The sequence below is a fragment of the Centruroides vittatus genome, unplaced genomic scaffold (assembly GCF_030686945.1).
Source record: "Centruroides vittatus isolate TY-2023 unplaced genomic scaffold, ASM3068694v2 scaffold_324, whole genome shotgun sequence".
Lineage (NCBI taxonomy): Eukaryota > Metazoa > Arthropoda > Arachnida > Scorpiones > Buthidae > Centruroides > Centruroides vittatus.
In genome coordinates, this window is record NW_027122701.1 from 724,990 (window position 1) to 744,500 (window position 19,511).

General features: G+C 29.2%; 1 protein-coding gene across 2 annotated transcripts in view; it reads left to right on the plus strand.

Moving 5' to 3' along the window:
- LOC136988216 (solute carrier family 35 member C2-like) overlaps positions 1-19,511 on the plus strand; it is a 45,431-nt gene that overhangs the window by 5,278 nt on the left and 20,642 nt on the right. For both annotated transcript variants that reach the window (XM_067286061.1, XM_067286062.1), the window contains exons 2-6: positions 2,355-2,505; positions 9,448-9,511; positions 11,640-11,712; positions 14,257-14,425; positions 18,490-18,573. In XM_067286061.1, the coding sequence (XP_067142162.1) occupies positions 2,355-2,505; positions 9,448-9,511; positions 11,640-11,712; positions 14,257-14,425; positions 18,490-18,573 (541 nt within the window). The remainder of the gene's footprint in view (positions 1-2,354; positions 2,506-9,447; positions 9,512-11,639; positions 11,713-14,256; positions 14,426-18,489; positions 18,574-19,511) is intronic.

The following is a 19,511-nucleotide window of genomic DNA, read 5'->3' on the forward strand; positions in this document are numbered from 1 at the left end:
CTGGTATATATAAAAATAATAAAATTATTAAATGTAATTTTATTAAATAATAAAATTTTCTGTTCGTAATTGGCCTATAAATCAGTTTCTTGCATTTAATTCACTTAGTTTTTAAAAATCTTTCCTATTACTATATAGAATAATTTTCAAAAAATTTTCCTTTTTAGAAACATACTTCCAAAACCAAATATAGGCTAGTTCTTTTATTTTGATTAAACACTTGATTAAAGAAATAATATAATCTTAATTTTAATAATATAATATAGTATCTTTAGTTCTTAGCATAATGTAATGTCTATATTATCTTATCATTTCTAATGTCATTACACTGTAAACAAAATTATTATAAAACCACAAGCATTGCCTTGAATTTTATGAGCAGAAAATTTTATCTTAAACAGATGATTCAATCAAACTCAATTGTTCTGTTACTGAATATTTGTTTTAATTTATATTTTATAAAAATTATCTTGTCTCAACAATTTAATAAAACTCAAATAAATATACAATAAAATGTCTGCTAATTTTTTGTTCATTAGAACCAATTTACAAATTTGACTTTTAGATCAATGCCAAACAATTTGGCATAGAGTTAGGTGTTAGGTGCCATGTCTTGATAAATTTAATATAATAAAATTAATATTTTATAATTAATTTAGAAGATTCTGGAAGAAAAGAATTGGCCTGAAATGAGACTCAAACTTGCAAGTAACTCCTGTTAGTTAAATTACAATGTGTCTGCATGGCAATCTGTCACACCTTAATTCATTACTTTTAAATTTAACTAGTAGCATTAATATAGCCCAGTTTGGCAATCGTTTGGCATTAATTAAACCAATTTCTTCAATTGAATGTTGCTTATATTTTGACATATAGAACTGTGGTGGTCTTTTCTCTCCCATTATAGATAATCTTTTCTCTCCAGTCGATTGATACTGCAGAGTGCTGCTACCACTTTCCATTTGTCCATTTTGATCTTCAGCTTTTACATACAATACATATTCTTTATCCAACATATATTTTTTTTTTTTAGCAGTCAAAAATTACCTAATAGCTTTAGATTGATCACAATTAAAGCCAAGTGTTTACTTTAAAACTCAATCTTGAGTTTGTAGTCCAGAAAATATAGTAATCACGACTTTCCTGGGTATCTACACTAGTTTTCTGATAAATGTAAAGATCTATTACTATCATAATTAGTGTTATTGATGTTAGTCAGTGCTATTATTACAATTTCACACAATTTATTGCATTTGGTTTATATTTTTTATTAGAAATCTTTTAAAAAAATTTTAAATGGGAATAATGTTTATGAAAAGGAGATTATGTGACCCATGAGAAAAATTGGCAATTCACTTCAGGTTGCCAATCCTACTATTTGTAAGCCACTGCTCTAGAAATAGCTAGTTCTCTTGATTACCAAATGTGTTTTCATTTGGAATCTTCACACCTTAATTTATCACTTTTAAATTTATGATTTTCTAATCAAATCCATCTAGCAAACAGAGCGATAATTACAGATACGTCATACTAACCTTGTATAGCTTTGCAATTACAAGGTTAGTACGACTTGATACAACCTTATGATCTTGTAGATACTATATAAAACCCATGCTATTTGCTAGTCTCCTTAGTATATTAGATCATAAATTTGCAAAATATTTCTTAAAAGTTTTTTTTTAAATCAATCAATACAATAGTGATAAACAATAATTATCACAGAAATAAATTTAGTGTATAGTGTTAATGTGATTTTTGTTAGAGAAATAAAATTAAATCATTTAAAATTAGATTAATGTAGCAATATCTAAGTAATCAGATTGTAGATTCATGCTTTTCTGAAATGAAAATACAGATTTTGATTTTCTTAAGTTGCAGTTTTGTTTTAGTTGACAAGCTTAATTATAAACTGTATTCATTGAACTGATTAGATTATATATAAAAAGAATTAATTTTGGCTTTTTGTGTATATTTTTTGTGTCAGAAAATGAAGTTACAATTTAATGAAAATTCATATTAAAATAATAAAACCATTACATTATTATTTAATATTTATATAATTGGTTATGAATGCTCTGAATATAATCCATATTTGTTTAAAAACTAAAATACTGTTCATTTACAAAATAAACTAATAATATTTGTATGTTAACAGTTGTAGTTATAATAAGTTTGATTTGTTTATTTGCTAGATTGAATTAAGTTTAGCGATTTGAAATATTAAAGTTGTTAAATAACATATTAATTGTTCAATTTTGAGAATGATGTGATTATTAAGTTTTTCCTGAATAAATCTTAATTGAACAAATAACAATTATATAATAATTACAAAATACATTTGATTTTTTTTTCAGAATTTCCATTTTCCTTTGACAGTTGTTATTTGCCATCTAGTTGTAAAATTTCTTTTGTCTGCTGTTCTTCGTACAATAATAGAACTGTACAGTGGAAAACAGCGTGTTGTTTTATCCTGGCCAGTTTATTGGAAACAACTTGCTCCTACAGGTAAGAAATATACTGATATCATATGTAAGGAACGTAATGAACACTAGATTTCATGTAACAGCAATATTAACAGTATTGATAGTTTTAATGATATGTATATATTTTAAATTTTATTAAATCCAAAAATATTAGCAAAAATGGATAGCAAATATACACAGGGTATCTGAAAAGTTACTCTGCAGTGGAAAAGATTTAAGTAAAGTTTTAATAAAAGGGAAGTTTTTATGTATGATATTTCAGTTTCTCCTACAGCAAATGCTGGAAATGTATCTCAGAGGCCTCAAAGTTTGGGAGTGAGGTCCAGAGACCTAGCAGGCCAGATTCTGTAGATTATGCAATCAGCAAAGAAGTTTTTCCAAAAACTGTAGTCCAAAAATCAGAAAATCTGTGAGCAAGCAGTAATGCCATCTAGCACAAAGTGGAAACATGGGGGCATTATTAACAGGTCTCATATGCAATATCATACATATAACTTTAATGTCATTATGAATTTCTCACTGCACAGTAACTTTTCAGACACCTTGTATATAACCAACTTCAAGATTAGTTACTTATTGCATCTTTTGTTAAATATGAAACAATCTAGACGTCCTTTTAATTTTTGTAGTTGTTTGAATTATCATTATGCAGTCTCTGCTTAGTTATAAACCAAATGCAAAAATATAATGCAGATTTGATGATTTTGGAAGCAGAGCAAAGATTTGATATTGCTTTATGTAAATTTTAGTTATAGGACTATCTCAAGGCCAATATCTACTATGAGAGTCTCTAACTTAGCAACCTTAAAGGAAAACATAACACAGCATGTATAGAACATTTATTTCAGCATGTTTTGTTGTTGAGCTTGCAGTGAGCCAAATCCAGATTGTGATCCACAAAATCAACAACCACATCAAACAGTATTAAATTCATCCCAATTGAATTGAATAAACTTTCATTTCATGTTTCATTTTTCTATTTATTTGTGTGTAGTTTTTCCCTATTTTTGACTGTTTTGAGAACACTAAAAAGGCCTTTTAAATCATGTTCATCATGTGTTTGACTAGGCCCTCAATGGGAGTAACTAGGTGGTGAGGGATGGAATATGGCTTATCTGGAACAGATTTTCATGAAAATTCCTGAAGTTTCTAACCCATCTAGATGATGTGCATATTATTTGTACTGTTTTTGTATTAGCAGACAAAAATATGGAATATAGTAATTACAGAGACATAAGTGTAGAATAAAGTAAATTAATACTGCGTTGGACTGCTTTTGGCATTTATTACTGCTTTAATATATCTTGGTTTTGAAGCAACTAACTTTTCACAAAAGTCTGCAGGTATTTCTGCCCAGCTGGTTCAAATAGCACTCTTCAATTCAGACAATGAAACCTTTTTTTGACACATTATTTTCTTCAAAACAAATTCTTTCCACAAATTCTCTACTGGATTTAAATTTGGGCTGTTTGGTGACCAATCTAAATGTTAAATGTTTTTGTTTAGAAACCACTGACCTACTGTTTTAGCAACATGGGAAGATGCATTGTCATCTTGATGGATAATGTCAGTCACCAAAGTATTCCTCTGCTGTTTTTAACACAAAATTGTCTAAAATTTCCAAGTAAACCTTTGCATTCACTGTAGTGTTGACAATTTCCAAATGTCCAGGTCTTGCTACAGTCATGGCAGCTCAAACTGTAACTCCATTTGGAAATTTTGTTTTTGAAACAAGGCATTCTGATAGAAACTTTTCATTGGGTTTTCTCCAAACTTTGCTACCATTGTTATCTCTGTACCCCATGCAAATATGTGACTCATTGGTGAACATAACTTGTTTTCAATGCATCAAATCCCAGTTCTTATTGGCTTTTTTGCAATGCAGATGTAGTTTTTTTATGCTTCTCAGTCAGATATGGTTTCTGCTTTGCTTTTCTTGTTATGTAGCCATGTTCATTTAACCTTCTGTGAGTTGTATTTTCAGATACATCTGTACCAGCTGTTTTCCATTCAGCATTTAACTCTCTGGATGACTTAAATCTTCCTCCTAATGAATTTCATGAGATTTCTGTCTTCTCGTGCTGTAGTTATGCAAGAGCATCCACATCTATGTTGATTGGAGACAGTTCCTTGTGCTTTATATTTAGCTATAATTTTAGACACTGCACTTTGTGTACATTGTACATGTTTTGCAATTATCTGCTGCTTTTCGCTATGCTTGTAATATGAAATTATCATCTCTTTCTTTGCATCACTTAATTCTGGTGTTTTGGCATAGTTTTAGAATGCAAGCATTAAGCACAATTATTGTTCTGCAGATTCAATCTGAAAGTGTGATATTACACAATAAGTGTCACTAAATTAACTTTAATATGGAACATGCCCATCATATTCTAAACTTGTCCCTGCTGTGCTAGTATTCCATATTTTTCTACCTACTCTTGATTAGTAAAATGAATCATACTTTTTTCATGATGCATAAAACTGATTTCATGCACATATTTATGCAAATGTAGCTTCAAAATTTGCATAAGAAATCAACAAGCAAACATTAAATATTTTTAAAACTTGCCTATGAAATGTTATGATGCAGGAATTTATAACATTATTCCATACTTTTGACTAAGGGTTGTATATATGTAATAATTTAATATATTAAACCAGGTGTGTCCAAACTTTTTGCTGCAAGGGCAAAGTTGGGATTTAAATACATTTGCGATGGGCGACGTGAATTAAAGAACCTCATTATGACTAAGACAGAATTGAATTTTATTTTTTACAGTTAATTACAGATACATTAATACTAAACAAACATGGCTAAATTATACATAATTAAAAAATTATTTTATGCAACTTTCAATTGGAATGATGGAACTATGTTTTTTGCTGAAGAATTTCTTCAAAGTTGGGATTAAAATCTGAAACACCGATTATAAGCAATGATTGCAAATGATCATCCGATAAATTTGCCCTATACTTTGATTTCAGATACATCATCCTGGAAAGTTTGTATGCACATATAGGTAGTCAGTCCCAAACATAGAAATAAATTTAAAAGCAAATTGCTTTAAATTTGGAAACTCTTTTGCACTCAAAAATTTGTAAAATTCAACCGAGTTTCCGTCCTTGTATCTATTGTTGATTTGATTGTTACCTTGAAGATCAATAATTTCCATTTTGAAACTGACTTGAAACATCAGCAACATTGCAGTCAAATGGATTTTGAAACAGCTGAATTTCCTTTGAATTTGTGTCAAGATTAGTAAATCGCTTTTGAAATTCTTGTTTTAAATCCGTGATGACTTTTACTGCAAATCTGGTTGGAAATTGTTAATCAGTTTCTGTAATCAATTCTTAACAGCATGGGAAATGGGTAAAATTACATTCATTCATCTGACTTTCGAGCAATATAAGCTTTGCCCTGAATGCTTTGATTTTTGCAAATAAATCACAAATTAAGTTGCTTTTATCTTGGAGTTTTAAGTTAAAGTTATTCACTTGTGTCACAACATCTGCAAAAGAAAGCCAACTTTCAGAGCCACTTGGCATCTGATAAAAGTGGTTCAGGGTAATTTTTCTCCACAAGAAATAAATTAATTTCATTTCTAAGCTTAAAGAACTGCAAGAGCACTTTTCCACAGCTAAGCCATCGAACTGCATTATAATACGACAAGTCAATGGACTCAGATTCAATTTGTTCAAGAAAAGATCGAAATTGGCAATGATTGAGTGCATGTGATCGAATAAAATTTATGATAGAAACAACTAGTTTCAAAACGCAGCTTATATCAACATGTTTTACACATAGTGCTTGTTGATGGATAATACAGTGCAAAAAAATTGGTACTGATGCTCCTGCACCTTTACAAGCTTTTCTAATTTGCCGAACCACACTGATGTTTGCACCAGACATGTTTCTTCCTCCATCAATTGTCACACCTTGGAGTCGATTCCAGTGCAGGTTAAGTGCAGTTCTGTTATACTTTGTCAACATTTTCTGTACTTCTTTGAAGATATCTTCTTCAGCTGTACTGCTGTGCATGCTGTTAATGGAGGCTAATTCTTGTGTGACATTAAGTTTGTCATCAACTCCATGAAGAAAACTAAAAGTTGTGAGGTGTCACTAATATTAGTTGATTCATCCATCGTGAGAGAATACTGAGTGAAATGCTGTGCTTTACCAGTAATCTTGTAGAGAATAGTGTTTCCAGTTTTGTCAATTTGACGAGCAACAGTATTACAGGAAAAACTGATCATACAAATAAACATCTCACTAAACCCGATAACATCAAGCCAATACATCACCAACTGCCCCAAATAATCGGGTTATTTGGTGATTATTTGGGACAGTTGGTGATGTATTGGCTTAAAAACTGATCATTTTAAAAAGTTTCAACTTTTCTGGGCACAACTCACCAACAGCTTCCATCATACCCTCTTTAATGATGTTTCAATCCATAAAGGGTTTTCCTTCTTTCTCCAACAAATAAGCAACTTTCAAGCTAACTATGGTCAATGCTTCATTTTCTGAGTTTGCCTTTCTAAATAAATTTTGCTGAGTACACAAACTATGATGCATTGTTTCAAATTTTTCAGTATGCTGCTTGTCCTTAAATTGTGAGTAGGTTGAAGCATGTTTTGTTTCATAATGTTGATGTAAATTGTATTCATTCATTACAGCAAGGCAGTGGCATTGCAAATTACACATACAGCTTTGTGATACTTTGACTGCAATTGCAGAAAGAAGTATTTTACTCCCCCATTCTTCATTAAAAATGCGGCACTTTTCATCAACTTTTCTTTTTGTTCTTTCCTTGTTTAAACCTTAAAAATAATAATAAACTTCAAAATAATTAATTTGTAATACATTAAATACGAACTTATACATACCAATTTACAAATGAGTCATACACAACAGAACAGAAGGCAATCCCGATGTCAACTACAGGGATACCACATACAATGCTCTTGATTCTTTCTTTTTCCCCCCTCTACTCACTAATACAAAGACATCCCACAGAATCTGTGTATAAGTGTACCATTGCTATTCACCTGCCTTTGTACCAATTTGGTAGTTATCAAACAATAGCCCAAAACAATATTTTTACAACTGTAAATTTAAGTAAAATTTTATGTATATATTTTTTCATTTTTATTATTTTTAAAAATTAAAAATCCTTTTTTTTATCAAATATGATTTTTGCATTTTTTTCAATTTTCAATATACATTTTTGAAAATCAAATGGGTTCGCGCAAAAATATCAGTATTTTTCAAAAACTGCACGGGCAAGATAAAATCACCTGCTGGGCCGTAGTTTGGACACCTCTGTATTAAACAGATAGAATAGACCACAATTCTTTAACTTCTTCACTACCAGTTGATGCGATTTTGTGTCAAGACATGCATGGTGCAGAATTATGTCAACTAGCAGTGACATGTTAATAAATTTTTCTGTATGTACAAGATGCATTTAGCCATTTGGACTGATTTAAAATTATTTTGTTCTATGTATTATATACATAGAATACATTTAATTTATAATTTTATTTTCGTAGTTTATACTGTATAGTGTTTATAAGGTTCAACAATTAAATCTTTTGCAAACATGTAAAAATATTTAGAAACAAGATTTATTGTGTGTGATAACTGATCAATATTTTTTCCTGTAATATACAATTTGAGATTCACTGTTAATGCAATAATAAACATTAAATTTTGCTACAAAATAGAGAAAAGTTTGATTGACCCTATAAATTGATATAACAAATATATGGTAGTGATGATTTTAGTCTTGTGTTTTTGTATGATCTGTGAGATTTAGAACAGTTGCAATTTCAAAATCAAAAAACAAAATTATGATGTTGATCTTTGATAGCAATGGAATCATTCACAAAGAATTTATTCTTCAACTCAGGTAGTGAATAAATAGTGTGGTTTACAGTTTTTGGATTATTTAATTAAAATAGTTTATTGAATGAAGTCTCAGAGAAAAAAAGAAAAATTTCTAGTGTGTAATCATATACAGGCTTCATTTGGTAATGAGGTTAAGAAGTCATTGTTAAAGCACAAGTCTGCAGAACTAAAACATCCCCTTTATTTCTCAGATTTGTTTTCAATAGACTTTCTGTTAACATCAAATCAATACTGAAAAGAAGACAGTTTGGGTATATAAAAGAGAAATATAATATAACAAAGGTATTGGTTGTGTAAATTTAAGAGTTTAAGAAGTGCTTCTAATAATTCTTTGAATGAGTCTGCTAGATTATGTTAGACAGTATTAAGCTTTTTTCATAATACAGGTACTCCTCACTTTACAACCTATCTGCTTAACGACCATTCGCACTTACGACCAATCGAGTTTTGACCTGCAATTCGGGGAATCCCCTTTCTCAGCTTGAGTGTCAGTCAGTGGCGAATGGTGACATGCGCACTAAGCATACTATAATAGGCTTGCGCGTACTATAATAGGCTAATAGCATACTATAATAGTCTTTTTATGAATAAATTTGAAGTTTGTTGCATAATTTGTATAATTTTACAGCGATCCTATATTCCCAGCGCAAGCTTCTCGCTTATCAACCAATTCGCTTAATGACGTAGTCATCGGAACGGAATTTGGTCATAAAGTGAGGAGTACCTGTAGTCATTTTCTTTAAATTCATATTGTTATAAACTTAATTGTCAAACTTTTATTTGATTGAATACATAAAATTAAATACATATATTTTATAAAATATATGGCCTATAAAATAATCTTACTTAAAATATATTTACTTAAAATTAAACTAAATATTGAGTATAATTATTAATAATAAAATTATTTCATAAAGTAACTGCTTAAGTAGTAAATCACTCAATCATCCACATACAACCAGTTTATAAAATCTTTTTATTGCTGTACAAAAGTGTGGGTGTATGAATGAGTTAATTCATTCTTAAATTATTATATTAAATATTTTATAGGAATTGCAAGTGCCTTGGACATAGGATTCTCAAACTGGAGTTTTGAATTTATAACGATATCATTGTAAGTGAAAAAAATACAATAAATTACATTCATTCTTAAATTTTTAAGTATTTAAAGAAAGAGAATTAATGATCATAAATCATTATCTTATTTCTATTAATATTATACAAATATATACTGAATTTTAAATGTTTTAAATTGAATAGCAGTTTTATAACATTAATTTCTTTAATAAATTTCAAATCTTTGGTATAATCATTTTAACTTGTGAATTAAATTTTATTATTATATTTTTTATTTTCACAATCAATTAAAATTATGAATAAATGAATTAAAATAAAAATTTATTGTATTTAAAGAATATTATGTGTGTTTAAATAATAATAAATGTTCTTTCACAAATTAGTATCATTTCTGTTTAAAGAAGAAAAAATTTTTTTAGTCTTCAAATAAATTTTAGAGAAATGCAGCTCAGAAATGAGTGTGTACAGTACATTTATATTACTTCATTTCATTAGCAATTATGCTGATAATCCACACTTAACTTTCAGAATCGAATAACCACTAATTTTTTAATCAATGAAAATGAGCATGTAACATAACAGTCTTCTAATCAGAAATACTGGAGTGAGAAATGAACTGTCACAAACAAAACCTTTTTTATCAGTATTGAATTAAACTAAACTTCTGAACATTTTCAGCCTTCACCAAGGCCTGCTTCAGGTGCTGAACTAAACTGGCTTCCTACTTGGACCATTAGAACGATTCTGTTTGATTTTAAACATTGTATATATAACATTTCACCCTTCTACCTGACCTCGTTCAAATTCCTCGAACAGGTATCTCCACGCATGCATGATAGTCTCACCGTCTTTAAAGTTAATACAGTTGTCTCTTAAGTTGGCTTTATAAATCTCCAAGGCCTTCGGGTGACGAATATGATCTATTTGAAAGGACTGTCTAATTAATCTGGTGTTCCAGAAGTCCACCCCAACTTCTGGGTCAATGGCATACGTAGACAAGGCGGTGGTGTATCTGTTGTTTGTAAGGTCAGAACAATGTTCACGTATCCTTTTTCGAGTTGAATGTATGGTTGAGCTAATATAAATTAAGTCCCTTTGGAATCTATCATCCCTGAGGGGAATGGAGTAAACCCCTGGGGCTCAGCTAAGATCTATTTTATCTTTTGTGTTGTGTAGCAGCTTGTAAATTGTGTCAGATCTCCTATATGCAATTTCTGTGCCATTCTGGTTTGCAATCTCCCTGTATAAGGAGTTCAAATGTTGATTGAACTGGATGACTGTGTGCCTATAGCCTGTGATGAGCTGCTGGCCACTGGCCACTGCTAGACGTAGACCGGGCGTTAGAAATGCTGTGTGGGGAAATTGGTTGGCGTAGACGTGAGCCAGACTACAAACCGTGCCTCTTTTGTAGCTGTGTTCAACAGCTATATTTTCTATATGTTGAAGCTCTAGCAGGGTGTCATGCCTGTTGGTGAGATGAGTAAAGGCCTGTCTGGTTAGGGCATGGAAGGCTGTGTTTTATACGAAAAGGGGTCAGACGAGTTTGCAGGGATAAATAGTGAAACATGGCCCGGTTTGTAATAAATGCTTATTTCTGTTTACACACAGTGCTTGTTGATAGATAATACAGTGCAGAAAAATTGGTACTGATGCTCCTCCTTTACAAGCTTTCTAATTTGCCCAACCATATCGATGTTTGCACCAGACATGTTTCTTCCTCCATCAATCAGTTCCACTTCTATTTCACATTCAAATACCTGTAGCTTTAAAGCAGTTGTTAAAGCCAAATAAAAATAGGATTATTTACATTGCATTTCAGAGACTTCATATCTTTGACTAATAAGCATTATTTCTTTGTCATGATTCTTTTTTTCATCATTTCTTTATGTAAACTGAATTTAGATGCTGCTTCAAATGGTCCAATTTATTAGTTGTCAGAGACATTTTTTGCAATGCAAACAAAATGATAATGTATCTTCTGTACTAAATATGTTTTGACCAAACTGTGAAATGTAAGAATGAAGTCAAATGAAGTAAATTAATATCATTTTTATTTTTTAAATTTATAAATAGTGAAAATTCTAATTAGGTTATATTATAATACAAGTAAGTTAAATATAAATAATAGCATATAAAACAAATTTTAATGTTTTTTTTTGTTCTAGATATACAATGACAAAATCTACGTGTATTGTGTTTATTCTAATGTTTTCTTTAATATTTGGATTAGAAAAAAAGGTAAATTGAATTTTGATCTTTTAATAAGTTTTATTTGATATTAATTAATAATAATAATGTAATTTAAATAACTTTCCAATTATAATTTTTTTAAGTTAACATATACACTTAAACATAATGTAAACATGAGTTTTTATTTTTAAAAAATTGTTTTTCAGTTAATAGTTTTAATACTGTATTAATTATCAATAGATATTTGTTAAAATATATTAATAGATATTTTTCTGTTATAAAAATATTTATTTAAATATTAAATGTTTAGTATTTAGAATAGATATACAATGAAACTGTAATAATACTTTAGAGAGAGATTGTAGGATCAAAACTAAGCTTCTAAATTTCTGTAAACACTTTTCAAATTCTGTTTTATTTTAGAAACTTGGTCTGCTAACAAGTCATATTGTAAACAAATTTAAACTTTCTGGCCAAAAGGATACTGCTATTTGTTTTTCATAGAAGTGGAAAAATAAAGAAATATTATTCAAAATAAACATTTAAAAACTCTTGCTTTTCAACTTTTTTTTTCATATTTTCAATAGATGGATACTGCAAAATCTTAAAAATGGATTTGTTTACATTTATTACAGTAGGACCCACTTTGGCAACATTTACTTTATTATTATTATTATTATTATTACTTTTTAAATTGCATGGTCCTTGTAACTTTTATTCAAATTGAATTATTAATTAATGATATTCAGTATCATCACATTCTCACAACTTTATCACTTGTTAATATTTTAATGCAATAAATCTCTAACCATTACACAAGAATTTAATTATTGTATGTACATATAGTATAATTACAGTATTATGTGCTAAATTTATTAAAGTTTGTTTCAATTAAGCTGGAAAAAGTAACTCTATTATGCTTAGCAGGCATTAAATATTGCCAAAGATGAGGCTATTTATTTAATATGCATTCTCTGTTTGTGGGATTTTTCAGATAAGATTATTTTATGTGAAAAATGGAATTTTTTTTATTTCCAAATTGATATAGTTATTATTTATTTAATTTTTTTTAATCATTATTATCAATAAACTTTATTGTATTAGGATAATTCCATTACATCAGGGGTATCTAGACTTTGTATAACCAACATAACATTGCGATACTTTTCTTATATTGTTTAATACAGATTAACCCTTAAATAATAATATATAAATTAATTAAATAGATTAGTTAACAATTTTCATTTAATTATAAACAAAAAAACCATCATCTTCATTATTTTCAATTATATTTTTAATCTTACAATACCTTCAATAATACCTTTATATAATACCTACAATACCTACAATACCTTTAATAATACCAATAATACCTACAATACCTTTTAATCTTACAATACTCTAAAATAATAAATCTTTGAAAATAATTACACAAATTATATATAGTTTTAATCTCTGATCTATGAAAAAAAGTGTACATACACTTTTCGTCTTTAATATTTTCTAATTCATAGAGATTATATTTGTACCAAAGTTCATGAGCTTCTCCACATAAACCAAAAAGATGTATTTTTGAACATTCATTTTTACATCTATAACATTTATCATTAGATAGATCATATGTAGAATTATTAGTTATAATTAGATCTTTATTTAATCTCAATTATTATGGGGTTTAAAAAGATTGGAGTGTCAAGAACTGTGTTTACTATAGAAAGTAAGCAAGAGATAATAGCCAAGGTAGAGAGTGGGCAGAAGATGTGTGATGTTGCTAGGCAGTATGGCTTCAACAGGTCTATAGTTAGAAGCAATCTTAGCTAAGAAGGATATAATCGAAAAGACACAAGCATATAAAGGAGTAACGAAAATTGCATCTGAAAAAGATGTGCTATCACGAAAACATGGAGAGATTGCTTTTAGTTTGTTGTTACATATAAATAAATATAGTAAGAAAGTATATAATTTTTTTTATTTATTTTTTGGGTCTCCAGAATGAATTAATCAAATTCCCATAAAAATCTATGGTAAATTGATAATTGATTAACGAACAATTCAGGTAGCAAACTTGGTCTTGGAATGGATTAGGTTCGTCTCCAATCATGCACTGTACACTGAAGCTGTATTGGAATGCTTTCATGATAAAAACTAATATAATATTTTTTAGAATTATAGAGTTTATTTTACAGTTTTGTTTTTTCTAATTAAAGTAAGAATTAGTTTTCAAATCACCAAATTAAATTATCAAAAAATGATGATGATTTGGTATAATAGCAGAATCATATACCAAGCAGTGACAAGAAATTACAACATTCTATTTTACCTCATAATCCAAATTTATACCAAAATATTCAATAATTAGAAGTTATTTCTACTTCTAAATTATTTCATAATGATATGATTGTTTCAGAGAGTTTTTATTTATCATTATTAAAAAACTCTCTTATTACATCAAATATATTTTTGTGAATACAAAAATGTATTTGATGTGATGGGATAACAGAGATTATTATTTTAATCAAAAATAAATTCTATAAAATAAAATTATATTTTTCTTTATAAATACTGATAATTCAATATTTGCTATTTTTTCAGAGGTGTTCATTAGTAGCTGTTGTTTTACTCATTGCTGTTGGGCTATTTATGTTTACCTATCAATCAACACAGTTTAACCTGCAAGGTTTTCTTCTTGTGTTAAGTGCTTCATTTCTTGCAGGATTTCGATGGACTTTAGCACAACTTGTTATTCAGAAAAAAGAAATAGGCAAGTTTTTAATAATAATAAAATTATGACTATTGTAAAATTCAATTTAGTAAGAATAAGATTTAAATTTATGTTTAATAGACATATTGTTTAAATTCAAAATTTTCACTGTGACAAATTAATGAGCACATTATCTTTATCTAGTGCAGCAGCTTTATTTTTCTATAAAATAAACATCTGTTTCCATTTTTCAAATAATGCCTGAAGAAGATCTTAGGGGAAGATCAAAAACTTGTTTTATAGAGAAATAAAGCTATTGCGCTAGATAAAAGCACTGTGGTTATTTATTTGTTTCATTGTCCAGTTTCATAAAGTATTTGCTTTCACTGTGATTTATAAATAAATAAAAATTATCACAAGATAAGTCAGTGGTATGTTTGTTGTTTTGCTTCCTGATATATTTTAATATTTATAAAAGTATTTCTTTTACATCAGTTTTTAATTCACTTTGTTTAGTTTTGATAAAATTTTTGTTTTATTATACATTAGTCAGTGGCAGATCAGGCATTTGGTGGGTCTCAAGTGGCAGTTTTGAGACCTTCTTGTTCTAACTAATAAATAATGCTATCAAATTAATTTATAACTTAATAAAAAAAAACAGCAATGTGGTGCAAGTTTTCTGGCAAAAAAGTTAAAATTGTGTGTAGTGCCATCTGTTACGAGATTTTATTTTAAAAATTATTATATTATTAATTATTATAAAATGACAAAAAGCTTAGTTTTGAGGATATAGCACATGCACGCACGCGCGCACACACCAAAAAACCCCCCCAACTTTTTATTTTTGCATGTCTTGAAGTTTTGATGTCCCTAAGTCTAAAAATGTAAAATGGTCCTTTTTTTGATTGATTACCATGCTTTTCCTCTTATATATATCAAATGGGAAAGTAAAATAATGATAATTTTTAATATTTGATGGTATTATTCTAATAATCAACTAAAATGCAGTGGATTTTACTGTTTTGAATGGTTCTTGACTGTTGATTATAACCAATACAGCCTCTTCAACCTTCAAATTTTCAGTACACAATGACGAAAGTTAACGAACTAACGTTTTCGATTCTCCACTGAGATCTTCGTCAGGTTCATTGACTCTTGCAAAATGGAATGCAGTGAATATAGAATGCTTTTGAAATTCAAAAAATTGAATATCTCCAGCGTGTAGTAACGATCAAAGATATAAAATAAATTTAATAGACAGGAGTCTATCATAATAATGATGCAGTCTATCTATTCAGGAATAATACATAACTACCAATGTGGATGCACCTCAGAGGTATAGCGCCACACATATGTGAGATCTGAATTTTATCAGATCCACTTTTTTTATAATAATTTGTCTTAGGAATTTTCCCCTAGTATAAACATCCTGTCGAAAAACGGCCCTGGACGAGAAACTATGCGTCCCGGCCAAATAACCATCAACAATCCTTTGTCTTTAGCTTGTAACCTGAATAGTCTTGCAACATTAGTTTATAGTTACCGTTGGAACTCGTCGCATGTTTTTAATCCCGGGATCACCTATGACCCCGATCGCCATCCACCCACGATCACGTGACCGATTTTCCCAGCCAAAGGCTATAAAAGACACTCCTTTCCCCCCCCTCAGGGGAGTCTCCTATCATCTGCCGGACAAACACCGTCGCTCGTCGTCACCGACTCGGACCTATTGTCCGAATGTCTCCGCGCTCAGTCGCGAACATATATAAAACTGTGCTAATTGGATACTAATCTCCCCATCGTGGAAATCAAGTGTTAACTCTCTAAGGGACGAAATTGAGGTATGAACCGCAAATGTAAGCTCTCTCTCTAAACCCCTACGCGCATTAGGGAAATTAGTTAGATATTTGTAGTTGTGTCCATTGTTATATCTTAATAAATCTTGTTGTTATTGTTAAATGGTCTCCTCTTTGTCTCGAATATCGCTTCGCCTTATCGTCGACCCAATCCGTCTCTCCTCCTATCCACTCGCGTAACGCGTAACGATCAGAAACGAACAGCCATCCTTGACAAGTAAACCTGAAATGGGAGATACGACATCCTCTTACCTCCCCGTTTCACATATTGGTGACAATCGAGTGGGGTTGTGATTCTTTTCGGACCCCCCTCCCCGATCTCGCACATACGATAATACATTACTGTCCTTGAAATTAATACATTTCCCCGATTTGGTTGCCTTGTAAATCTCAAGGGTCTCCAAGATCCTGATGTGGTCCGTTTTGAATGACTTTTTAATGAGGCTGGTGTTATCGAAGTTTAAAAATGGCTGTATGATAAGATATTTATCTATTGTCTTGGGTCTAAAATTCAATTTCCACTTTGGTTTAGCATTGAAATTTAGAGAAGAATTTGTGTTACTTTTCCCATCATGTTTATTAATCCCATTGCATTAGTTGACATGTTTGGAGAATGGGAGTAACAAAGGCAGATTATGAGAGTTCAGGATCCCTGACGACACAAACTTGAAGGCTCTTTGCTAAGTTTTGTTTTAATAAAAAATTAAATACTCACACATACATAGTTAAGCAGTGTTTGTTAGAAAACAATAAGATAAACATTTTCTACATAGTATATTGAATGCAAAAAAAAACAAAACAAAACAATGTTAAGATGTTCTAATTCAAAATTAAAAATAATATATTTTACATAATATAATTTTAAAAATATATATAATATATCTTAAAGTTAATAAGAATATATATATAAATCATAAGTTTTGCCATTTAAAGACATCCAATGTATGTTATGGTGATGTATGATGATGTGTATGTGTGATGATGTTATGGTGATGTATGATGATGATATGGTGATGTTATGGTGTATGTATGTATGTATGTATGTCCAATGTATGTATGTTAATTCATCTATAACAGGGATGGTGAACCTTTTTGAGTCCGTGTGCAATATTGTAAGCATACTTAGCTTTAAAGATGTTAATGCGTGCCAAAGTCTTAGACTCCTAATAATGATATTTAAAGAAATTAAATGAATACCCTTTAATTCGAATAAATGTCAAAAATCTGATTGAAAAAAGGATGATCAGGTGATAAACAGAAAGGATGATTTAAAAAAAATAAAAATCATATGCTACATTATGTGCCAGATGATTTCTCTTACGTGCCACTTTGGGCACGTGTGCCATAGGTTTGCCACCCCTGATCTATAACAAAAGCATGATGTGCTAATTCTCTTCCTTGAAAACAATCTATCACTTTAATTTTATCTTTGACACCTTTTTTTGACTTTTTCAAATTTTCAGAGATCAGATATTCATGGATTTTATAGTTTTTCTGGATAGGATTTATAATTTACTAAAGTCTTCTTAAGCTACTGAAGTCTTCTTATTTAGATAACTTTGTTGATTGTTGAGGATTAAAAAAAACTAACCAAAATCCATTTATAAAATACAATACTGACAGTTATGATGTATATTGATATAAAACAATATTTACTACTACATAAGTGCACTTGCTGTAATAATACAAGAAATTTACGATACTAATGGAACTTAAGGTAGTATCCACTAGCCTGGTATAATAGTCAACAACATGAATTGCAATAGATAGTATTTAAAATGAAAAAAATCATTTAATTGTCTCATTCTGTTGTTTTGTTGTATTTGTTAAAACAACTGCAAATATGCAAATTTTATCTTCATGAATATGAAAAATGGTTGCAAAAACTAAACAGCAAGTATGCAAAATGTGCAAATAAAGAATGCATGAATACAAAGCTTCTACTGTCTAGTTACACTGTTACATGAAATAATCTAGTATAATTAAATGCATTAAAGCCAGGCCTAAACTAGGCTCAAAGCATATTTATATGACCTGTGTTTTATTTCACTGACATGTTTTATCATTAATATTTGAATAGTTCAAAGCAAATAAACTTGAAAATCAACTAGAACTAATAGACCTTACTTCAAATGAAAGGTTGTAGATCTCTGTATTAAATACATAAATTTTTAGTAATAAAACTTATTCAGAAAATGATATTTTATTGTATTTTATTAATTTTATCCAATAATTGATTGTATTAAATACCATATGTTTCTATTGTAGGTTTAGGAAATCCAATTGATATGATGTATCATATGCAGCCATGGATGATATTAGGTTTGTTGCCACTTTCTATTGCCTTTGAAGGTAATTTGCTTTTTTAACAACATTCATAAATTATATAATTTTTATTTTAAATTAAAATTTATTTTGATAAATTGAATTGATATTTTCTGATATATAATAAATTTTTTAAAATTTATAACATTGAATTTTAGCTGTGTAAATTGTATAATCTTAATTAAAGCAGATATAATAATAATTTTTATTAACCAAATCATCATATTAATTTTTGAATTTGTAGATATTTTGTCATTAATTCTAATTATGTAACTCATTGCTACTGCAAATAAAATAGCCCTTGTATATATTATATATATGTATATACACTGGATAATGAAATGAATGAAAATGGGACTTGCAAGAAGTAGGTTACTATACATCCTCTTATGTGGACACATCTTAATTTTGAGGGTAAAAATTACTGTTCATGCATATTTTTGTGAATTTCTTGCTTTGTCTGCATTTCCAGTGATTGTACATTTTTTCATTATTTTTGCAGTACCCTATATAAAAATGAGATCTTTTTTCTATTGGTAATAGCACAATGTTGAATTCAGGATATTTACTATTGATAACATTTAAAACACTATAATAGTAAATGTTTTTAGTTATTTATTTTGAGATGAAATTTTATTCTTTTCATACCTGTATGAATGGAAGTGTAAATTTATTTGGTTTTAGATAAATGCTTAAAGATGACATTGAATTTCCTTTTAATTGCAGCTGAATGTCTTGCCTCAGATATTTTTATTTTGTTTATTACAACTTGTTTTGTTACAAAGATTTTGTGGACTGCATTTATTAAAAGTTTCTAAACATAAACTTTATAGGTACAGTACAGATGATTTTGCATAGATTGTTACCTTAATTTTTTGGTAATTTCACTATGTAACTTTTTGTGTAATTTTCTATGAAAAAAATCTCATTTCTATAATATAAAGCAGTGATTGCGTACCCCTGGT